Source organism: Carcharodon carcharias, chromosome 2, assembly GCF_017639515.1.
Source record: "Carcharodon carcharias isolate sCarCar2 chromosome 2, sCarCar2.pri, whole genome shotgun sequence".
NCBI lineage: Eukaryota > Metazoa > Chordata > Chondrichthyes > Lamniformes > Lamnidae > Carcharodon > Carcharodon carcharias.
In genome coordinates this window covers 231904502-231915256 of record NC_054468.1, presented here as the reverse complement: position 1 = coordinate 231915256, position 10755 = coordinate 231904502, and the positions used below count along the sequence as shown (strand labels likewise).

Sequence of the window (10755 nt, the reverse complement as noted above, 5' to 3'; positions counted from 1 at the left end):
TATACCCCTCATATCCCCGGACTTCACCCATATACCCCTCATATCCCCGGACTTCACCCATATACCCCTCATATCCCCGGAATTCACCCATATACCCCCCATATCCCCGGACTTCACCCATATACCCCCCATATCCCCGGACTTCACCCATATACCCCTCATATCCCCGGACTTCACCCATATACCCCTCATATCCCCGGACTTCACCCATATACCCCTCAGATCCCCGGACTTCACCCATATACCCCTCATATCCCCGGACTTCACCCTTATACCCCTCATATCCCCGGACTTCACCCTTATACCCCTCATATCCCCGGACTTCACCCATATACCCCTCATATCCCCGGATTTCACCCATATACCCCTCATATCCCCGGACTTCACCCATATACCCCTCATATCCCCGGACTTCACCCATATACCCCTCATATCCCCGGACTTCACCCATATACCCCTCATATCCCCGGACTTCACCCATATACCCCTCATATCCCCGGCCTTCACCCCATGTAGCCCCTTCCTTCACCCACATACCCCCTCATACCCCCATCCTTCACCCATATACCCCTCACATCCCCATCATCCCGCCATTAGCACCCCCCCAACCCCGGGTCGGGCCCGGCCCTCTCAGGCCTCCTCGGGCTTGTCGGGCGGGGGGCCGCATGGCTGCAGCATCTTCTCCATGAGGTTGAAGCGGACTCGGGCCTTGGTCTCATTCTCGGCCACGGCGAAGTAGTTGAGCAGGTCGAAGTGGCCCATGTACGAGGCGTACGAGTCCCGGTGCTGGTTAACCAGCCATTCCCACTTGGTGGTGTCGGCGTGACCGGTGCCGATATATTTGGACTGGAGATGTTCCAGCTGGCTGTGGATATTGTAACGGTCCGTCATAGCTCTCCCCCAAAATTCAAAATTCAAAACTCAACCGTCCACCACCCGAAGCCGCAGCGCGGAAAATCCAACATGGCCGCCGGGCCCCATGGTTACGGCCACTTTTAAAATGATCTTTAAAATTAAAAGCTAATCTTGCTAAAGTCCGGCGACTTTATCACTTATTTTAATAGAAATATATATATATATTTTTTGTAAATGAAAGGGTTTCTAAAGCTTAAAATAAATTATATTCATACGCAGGCGCATTGGGAGACGGATGGTTTGAAGCCCCGCCCTCGTGATATCGGCGCTCTTGCCTCTCTGGTCCCCCCTAGGCTGGAGGATCACTGCTGCGAGGAACTGCAACACAAACTGGAGGAACAGCACCTCATCTTACGACTAGGCACTTTATAGCCTTCCGGACTGAATATTGAATTCAACAACTTTAGATCTTGAACTCCCTCCTCCATCCCCACCCCCTTTCTATTTCTTCCCCCTTCCTTTTGTTTTTTCCAATAATTTACATAGATTTTTCTTTTCCCACCTATTTCTATTATTTTTAAATCTTTTATGCCCCCCCAACCCCCACTAGGGCTATACCTTGAGTGTCCTACCATCCATTCTTAATTAGCACATTTGTTTAGATAATATCACCACCTTCAACACCTCTGTGTTCTTTTGTTCTTTTGTCTGTGACATCTTTTGATGATCTGCTCCTATCACTGCTTGCTTGTCCCTACAACCACACCACCCCCTCCACTTCTCTCCCCCCACCCAACCCACCACCTTAAACCAACTTATATTTCACCCCTCTCCTTATATTCACTCCGTTCTACTGAAGGGTCATGAGGACTCGAAACGTCAATTCTTTTCTTGTCCGCTAATGCTGCCAGACCTGCTGAGTTTTTCCAGGTAATTCTGTTTTTGTTTTGGATTTCCAGCATCTGCAGTTTTTTGTTTTTAACTGCAACACAATTCCCTCTTCCTCAGCCAATTCCACGGTATACATTTCACTGCAGGCATGAACTTCTTTTGGTCCTTGATCAGTATCTTCAGTTGTCATATTTAGATTGGGATTCTGAAGTGCAGTGTGTCATATTTTAATCATTATTCTTTCATACGATGTGAGCATCACTGACAAGTCCTGGTCTCCACATTACAGGAAGGACATAATTGCTCTGGAGAGAGTACAGAGGAGATTTACAAGAATGTTGCCAAGGTTTGAAAATTACAGCTATGAAGAAAGATTGGATAGGGCTGTTTTCCTTAGAACAGAGGAGGCTGAGGTGTGACCTAATTGAGGTGTATAAAATTATGAGGGGCCTAGAAAGGGTAAACAAGAAAAAAACTGTTTCCACTAGCAGTGGGTCAATTAATAGGGGGCAGAGATTTAAGGTGATTGGTAGATGGATTAGAGGGAACATGAGGAACAACTTTTTTACCCAGAGGGCGGTGAGTGTCTGGAATTCACGGCCTAAGTTGGTGGTTGAGGCTGAAGCCCTCAATTCATTTAAAAGGCACCTGGATCCGCACCTGAAATGCCGTAACCTGCAAGGCTACGGACCAGGTGCTGGGAAGTGGGATTAAAATGAGCGGCTAGTTTCTTTTTTCACTTTTTTAGCGGACACAGACATGATAGGTTTTTAGCAATATTTGATGATTATTTTTGTCATGGTCAACATTACTGAGACTAGCCGTATATTCCAGATTTATTAGTTGAATTTAAATTGGAATTTGTACCTGTGTCCTTAGAGTATTAGCTTGGGCCAAAAGCAATAAACTGCAGATGCTGGAAATCTAAAACAAAAACAAAAATACCTGGAAAAACTCAGCAGGTCTGACAGCATCTGCGGAGAGGAACATAGTTAACGTTTCGAGTGTGTATGACTTTTCAACAGAACTAAGGAAAAATAGAAAAGAGCTGAAATATAAGCTGATTTAATGGTGGGTGGGACAAGTAAAGCTGGATAGAGGGCCAGTGATAGGTGGAGATTGCCAAAATATGTCAAAGACAAAAATACAAAGAGGTGTTGAAGGTGGTGATATTATCTAAGGTATGTGCTAATAGGTGACATTAAGGGTAGAAAGCAGGATGAGCAAGGTACAGATAGCCCAATTGGGGGTGGGGTCGGGGGAAGGGATGCGCCCTCACACCCTTCCTCTCCCTCCCAGAACCATGATAGCGTCCCCCTTAGCCTCACTTATCACTCTACCAGCCTCCCCATTCAAAGGATCATCCTCCGCCATTTCCGCCAACTCCAGCATGATACCACCACCAAACACATCTTTCCTTCACCACCCCTGGCGGCATTCCGCAGGGATTGTTCCCTCTGGGACACCCTGGTCCACTCCTCCATCACCCCCTACACCTCAAACCCCTCTCACGGCACCTTCCCATACAACTGCAGAAGGTGCAATACTTGCCCCTTTACTTCCCCTCTCCTCACTGTCCAAGGGCCCAAACGTTCCTTTCAAGTGAAGCAGCATTTCACTCGCACTTCCCTCAATTCCATCTACTGCATTCGCTGCTCCCAATGCAGTTTCCTCTACATTGGAGAGACCAAACGCAGACTGGGTGACCGCTTTGCGGAACACCTTTGGTCTGTCTGCAAGCATGACCCAGATCTCCCTGTTGCTTGCCATTTCAACACTCCACCCTGCTCTCATGCCCACATGTCCGTCCTTGGCCTGCCGCATTGTTCCAGTGAAGCTCAACACAAACTGGAGGAACAGCATCTCATCTTCCGACGAGGCAATTTACAGCCTTCTGGACTGAATATTGAGTTCAACAATTTAGATCCTGAACTCTCTCCTCCATCCCCACCCCCTTTCCGATCCCTCTTTTCTCCAATAATTTATATAGATTTTTCTTTTCCCACCTATTTCCATTATTTTTAAATGTATTTCCAGTCATTGTTTTATCTCTACCTTTTAGCCTATTTCGATCCCTTCCCCCACCCCACCCCCACTAGGACTATCTGTACCTTGCTCATCTTGCTTTCTACCCTTAACGTCACCTATTAGCACATTCCTTAGATAATATCACTAGCTTCAACACCTCTTTGTCCTTTTGTCTATGACATCTTTTGGCTATCTCCACCTATCACCCGCCCTCCATACAGCTCTACTTGTCCCAACCCCCCTTAAACCAGCTTATATTTCACCTCTTTTCTATTTTTCCTTGGTTCTGTTGAAGAGTCATACGGACTCGAAACGTTAACTGTGTTCCTCTCCGCAGCAGATGCTGTCAGATGTGCTGAGTTTTTCCAGGTATTTTTATTTTTGTATTAGCTTGGGCCTCTGGTCCAGAGGCATTACCACTACACCACTGCCTACCCTTAAATTAATGTAGGATCATAGAAGAGAACAGCACTGAAGGAGGCCCTTTGGCCCATTGAATCTGTGCTGGCTCTTTTATAGGGCAATCCAGTTGGGTTCCCTTCCCCAGTCAAGTATTTATCCAATTCCCTTCTAAAGGCTACTATTGAATTTGTGTATTGCAACCCAAATCCTATCCCCTTGTTGGGTAAAACGTCTTCCTCATGTCACCTCTGGTTCTTTGCCAATCATCTAAAATCTGGTTAACGACTTTTCCGCCATATGAAACAGTTTCTCTTTAATTGCTCTATTATTTTTAAAAATTCTTACATGGGGGGCAGGGGGGGGTGTGGTCTCCGCTGGCTGGGTCAGCATTTATTGTCTATCCCTAGTTGCCCTTGAGAAGGTGGTGGTGAGCTGCCTTCTTGAGCCGCTGCAGTCCATGTGGTGTAGGTACACCCGCAGTGCTGTTAGGAAGGGAGTTCCAGGATTTTGACCCAGTGACAGTGAAGGAACGACCGATATATTTCCAAGTCAGGATGGTGAGTGACTTGGAGAGGAACTTTCAGGTGGTAGTGTACCCATGTGTCTGCTGCCCTTATCTGGCCGACAGAGATAACATTATGAATAAGATTGATAAGTTCCCTTTTTGTTTGATTGGATTTCATGTTTGATTTTTTCCCTTAGCTGTGCCTCCTTGTAGAGGCCAGACACTTGGAGAATTGTTTCTCTGCTGATGACACGTAGCCAAGTCAAGAGATTGGCTGCAGCATTCTTACAGATTGGAAGAGGGTTTACACCAATTACTGAGAAGTGATTGTGAGCTGGTAACTAATTTTCCAGCAATTAGTGAGCAGATTTTTAAAATTCATTCCTGGGATGTGGGCGTCGCTGGCTGGGCCAGCATTTATTGCCCATCCCTAATTGGCCTTGAGGAGATGGTGGTGAGCTGCCTTCTTGAACCACTGCGGTCCCTGTAGTGCAGGTACACCCACAGTGCTGTAAGGGAGGGAGTTCCAGGATTTTGACACAGCAACAGTGATGGAATGATGATCTACTTCCAAGTCAGGATGGTGTGTGACCCAGAGCATTGCTGTTCTTGTCCTTCTTGAAGGCCACATCGAAGAAAAGTGCTGCTGAAGTTACCTGGGTGAGTAACTCTTTCAAGTACAAACACATATCCATCTGTTCCTATTCAGTTGAAGTGACATTGTTTCATAGTTTGCCATTGTGAGATTTGAACTCTTGATCTTGGGGTTATAAGCCCAGTACCATAACCACTTGGCTATTTAGGCCAAGCTTACCTGGCTGCGTAGGTGCATTGCATTTTATAGGCTGTCAATACTGCAGGCACAATGTACCAATGAGGAAAGGGATATGTCTTAAGTTCAGTGGCAGGGGCACCAAACAAACTCTGTCCTGGATGGTGGTGCATTTTTGGAGTGTTATTGTGGCTGCTACCATCCAGGCAAATGGTGAACATTCCATCACATGCTTGAATTGAACCTTATTTGGTCTGCTGTACTGAACACCCTCCTTACACAGGATGCTCATACTGGAAAAAAAACCATCAGCATTAACTTGTCTCACCTCAACAGACATACAAATCCCTCCATCTCAAAAAGTCTAGAAACAGATCTTCTGAATTCCTGAGGATTGGAAAAGGCCAAGTGACCCAGCTGGACCCTTTCTAGTTGACTGAAAGCAATTAAAGGGATGTGGTAGCATTGATGACAGATACTCTTATAATGTTTTAATACTACTTTAATATCACTTTAAAGAAAACCAAAACAGATGTGCATGCATCAAATCATGAGAAGTACGATTATTGATGTACAAAATCTTCAAGTCTGGTGCTAATATTCATATAGTTCTGTTACAAAACAGAAGACATCACCAATAAAACAGAGAATCTATTTAGGCATTTCACAGTTCTGAATTTTAGTCTGAAAAGACGTTACAGAGTCAAAATCAAACATCAAAAACTCTTTCTATTACCGGTCTTTGGGAATTCTACCAAACTCCTGGCCGTCAATGACCTCGTTCGCAGAATGAAGCGGGAAGAAATATCTGGCTGTCACTTACTAGGCCGGTATTTATTGTCCATGCCTTATTACCCTTGAGAAGGTGGGGCTGAGCTGCCTTCTTGAACTTCCACAGTCCATGTGGTGTAGGTACACCCACAGTGCTGTTAGGGAGGAAGTTCCAGGATTTTGATCCAGTGATAGAGAAGGGACGGCTGAGATATTTCCAGATGGGATGGTGTAGTGACAGTTTCTATCCCAAACGTTAACTTGCCTTTTCTCGTTTCTGACACTGACAGACCTGCTGTGCATTTCTAGCATTTTCTGGTTTTTTTTAAAGAAATGTCAGGAGTCCTTAGAGACACAATGTGGACTATTAAAAATGTAAATAGTGACATTGCTGAACCTTTAAATTGTGAAGTCAAAACGTGTGAACATCACTTAACTATCAGCTAGTATAACATAAAAAAACATAAGAAATAGGAGCAGCAGGACTCAGCCGCTCAAACCTGTTTCATTATTCAATAAGATCATGGTTGATATCTCAACTCCATTTTCCTGCAACATCCCCATATTGCTTTCCCTGAGTGTCCAACAACCTATTGATTTCAACTTTAATATACTCAATGACTGAGCATCCACAGCCCTCTGGGGTAGACAATTCCAAATATTCTCAACCCTCTGAGTAAAGGTGTTTCTCCTCATCTCAATCCTAAGTAACCAAGCCCTTATTCTAAGACTCTGGTCTCTAGTTCTAGTCTCTGCAGCCTGGGACAAACAGCTTCTCATCATCTACCCTGTCAACCCCTCTAAGAACTTTATAAGTTTCAATGAGATCACCTCTCATTCTTCTAAACTCCAGTGAGTATAGGCCTATTCTATTCAATCTCTCCTCATAGGACAGCTACCTCATCTCAGGAATCAACCTAGTCAACTTTTGTTGCACTCCCTCAAAGACAAGTATTTAATTGCTTAGGTAAACTGGGCACCAATGGAAAGTAAAATCCAAGCATAGTGTAAACCAGGTGACTGATCTCATCCCCTTACTTTCTTGCCAAGCAGGTTGGGTTAAAATTATCCCAAACCGTTTGGGTAATATCTTTGACTGTACAATGTTCAACCAGATTTTCAGTGCGCGAGTGATCAATCTAAGGAACAAGCTCCCTAGGAAGATGGTGGGAGCAGGGAGCGTTGATCAATTCAAATCCAAATTGGATCGATTTCTGTCAGAAAATAACATTTTGGGGCACAGTAGGTGAGTAATTTGAGATACGATGCGTAGTGGTTGTAATGTAGCTAGGGAGGAACAGCTGATTTGGACCATTGTTCCCAAACCTCTCCACCATTGAGAGTTTTCCTCACCTCATGTCTGGGTCTGTTGTAGAGTCATTGATTGAGATTGATTGTAATGATTAGACAACAACTCTATTATCACTGACTCATGCATCATGAACCAGGATGAAAGAAGGTAAACTAGATGGACCTCTCTCTATCATTGTCCAAAATTCCAACCTATCAGCTTCATGAATTTCTTTTAAATCTCTTTATCTCTCTTCTTCTTGTAAATTCTTATTTATCTCCATCTGAATTACTGGTGTTGTTTTCTGCCCATTCCCCACACTGTCCACCCACCCCAAACAAAGGAGTACCCTTGTCCAGTCACAGCTCTTCCCCAGACCTTTCCATTCTCTCCCAGTGGAGTTGCTTGTGTAGGAGGGGGAGTGGGAATTTATAGAGTGAAGAGAGAGCGAGGCGGCCAACATTGTGTGGACCCCATTAGTGGGGCCACCGAGATTATGAACTTAATTGGAGGGCCATAAACCTGACTTTCACCATTGCGCTAACATTCACAGGGTAATTCTAACCTGACTGATGGGGTGGGGGAAAGGTAGGTTTGAATCAGATTGACTTTAATGGAGAGTCAAATTGGGTGGGTTATAAAATGGCTGTAGGCATCCAACTCGCCCTGGAGTCTTCAACAATGGAAGATTCCCATGGGAAAGTGGTGTGTCTGAGGACGGACATGTGGGTGGGAGGGCGGGACAATTTCATGAGATGAAATCTCCAGGAATATATCCAATCAGATTTGGCAACTTTAGGTCATCCAAAATATGGCTGACTGCATTCTTTAATCAGCTGTGCCAACCTGTTTCATTGAAAACAGTTTAGCCTTAAACTCAGCCTCACCCCACATGTCCTGTCAGCAACAAAAGCCGTCACACCTTGAACTGTACCAAATGAATGTGTTAAAGAATAATGCACTTTATTCATTGCAGACTGTCGCTGGTACTCCGTTGTTATTTACAAAGAGACAGTCACAATACATCATAAAATATAATTGTAGAATAGTTACAGCAACAGAATGAAACAATTTGGCTTGCCGTGTCTATGCCGTTGGTCTGGGAGAGCAACTCAGCTAGTCTCACTTCTCTGTCTTTTCTCTGTAGCCCTGAAAATCTTTCCTCTTCAGATAATTATATCCAATTCTCTTTTGAAAGCCCTGATTGAATCTGCCTCCACCACACACCCAGGCAGTGCATTCCAGATCCTAAACACTCATTGTGTAAAAATCTTTTAGTTCTTTTGCAAATCACCTTAAATCAGTGCGCTCTAGTTCTCAACCCTTCCACCAAAAGGAACCGTTTCTCCCTATCTAGGCTGTCCAAACCCCTCATCATTTTAAACATTTATACCAAATCTCCTCTTAACCTTCCCTTCTCCAAAGAGAACACTCCCAGCTTCTCCAATCTATCTTCGAAACTGAAATTCCTCATCCCTGGAACATTCCCAGGGATCTTTTCTGCACTCTCCTTCACATCCTTCATAAAGTATGGTGCCCAGAATTGGATACAATATTCAAGTTGAGGTCGAACCCGTGGTCTATAAAGATTCACCATCATTTTCTTGCTTTTGTACTCTATGTTCCTACTCTCAAAGCCTAGGATCCCATATGCCTTGTCATGCCACTTTCTGAACCTGCCCTGCCACCTTGAATGATCTGTGCACATATATCTCCAGGTCCCATTGCTCCCCTTTTAGTATTGTACCCTTTATATTATGGTTAGCAACATAAGAAATAGCAGCAGGCGCAGGCCTTAAGGTCCTGCCATTCAATACGAACATACAAATTAGGGGCAGGAGTTGGCCACTCAGCCCCTCCATTCGGTTCCACCATTAAATGAGATCATGGCTGGTTTGATTTTAACCTCAACTCCACATTCCCGTCGACCCCCGATAACCTTTCACCTCCTTGCTTATCAAGACTCTATCCACCTCTGCTTTAAAGATATTCAAAGACTCTGCTTCCACCGCCTTTTGAGGAAGAGCGTTCCAAAGACTCATGACCTTCTGAGAGAAATTTTTTTCATCATCTCTGTCTTAAATGGGCAACCCCTTATTTTTAAATAGTGACCACTTGTTCTAGATTCTCCCACAAGAGGAAACATCCTCTCCGCATCCACCCTGTCAAATCCCCTCAGGATCTTATATGTTTCAATCAAGTTGCCTTTACTCTTCTGAACTCCAGCTGATACAAGGCTAAGTTGCCCAACTTTTCCTCATAAGACAACCCACCCATTACAGATATTAGTCTGGTAAACCTTCTCTGAACTGCTTCTAACGCATTTATATCTCTCCTTAAATGAGACCAATACTGTACACAATACTCCAGTCTCACCAATTCCCTGTACAACTGAGGCATTACCTCCCTATTTTTGTGGTTAATTCCCCTCACAAGAACCGATAACATTCTACTAGCTTTCCTAATTACTTTCTGTACTTGCATATTAACGTTTTCCAATTCATGCACTTGGACACCCAGATCCCTCTGCATCTCAGAGCTCTGAAATCTCTCACCATTTAGATAAAATGCTTTTTTTTAATTCTTCCTGCCAAAATGGACAATTTCACATTTTCCCACGTTATATTCCATTTGCCAGATCATTGCCCACTCACTTGACCATCTGTGTCTCCTTGTCCTCTTCACAACTTACTTGCCTACCTATCTTTGTGTCATAAAATCATGGCTGATCTAGTCATAGCCTCAACTCAATTTTTCTGCTGGTTTCCCCATAACCCTTGACTCCTCCATAGTTCAAGAATCTGTCTGTCTCAGTCTTGAACATATTCAATGACCCAGCCTCTTCAGCTCTCTGGCCTAGAGAATTCCAAAAGACATATGAGAATAAATTCCTCATCATCTCCCTCTTAAATTGATAATTGTTTGCTTCTGCAGTATGTACATAGCCAAGGTTTTACTATTTTCCACTGCTGTTCCCCCAACCCCCTCCCTATGAACCCTAAGAACAACAGAAAATGTTGGAGAAACTTTGCCTGACTCTGTGGAGGGTGGAAACTAGAGTTAACAATTTGGAAAAGATGACCTCCTATCAGAATTGGAACTCTATGACTGGATTTTTGTTGCTATCTATTGTCCTTCCTGTGTTCACTAGAACTCACTTTCAAAATCCACATCTCTTTCTTTGGCAACTGTCTCCTGTTCCCTCTTAATCTTAATGAATGATACTTCTAGTTCAGCAAC

At 44.1% G+C, this 10755-nt stretch overlaps 1 protein-coding gene across 1 annotated transcript; it reads right to left on the bottom strand.

The window, feature by feature from the left end:
- Positions 1 to 555: 555 nt before the first annotated feature.
- On the bottom strand, positions 556 to 977 carry sf3b5 (splicing factor 3b, subunit 5). The gene has a single exon (XM_041181869.1). It carries the CDS (start codon positions 889 to 891, stop codon positions 631 to 633), a length of 261 nt encoding a protein of 86 aa, XP_041037803.1. The 5' UTR covers positions 892 to 977; the 3' UTR covers positions 556 to 630.
- Between the last annotated feature and the right edge of the window lie 9778 nt (positions 978 to 10755).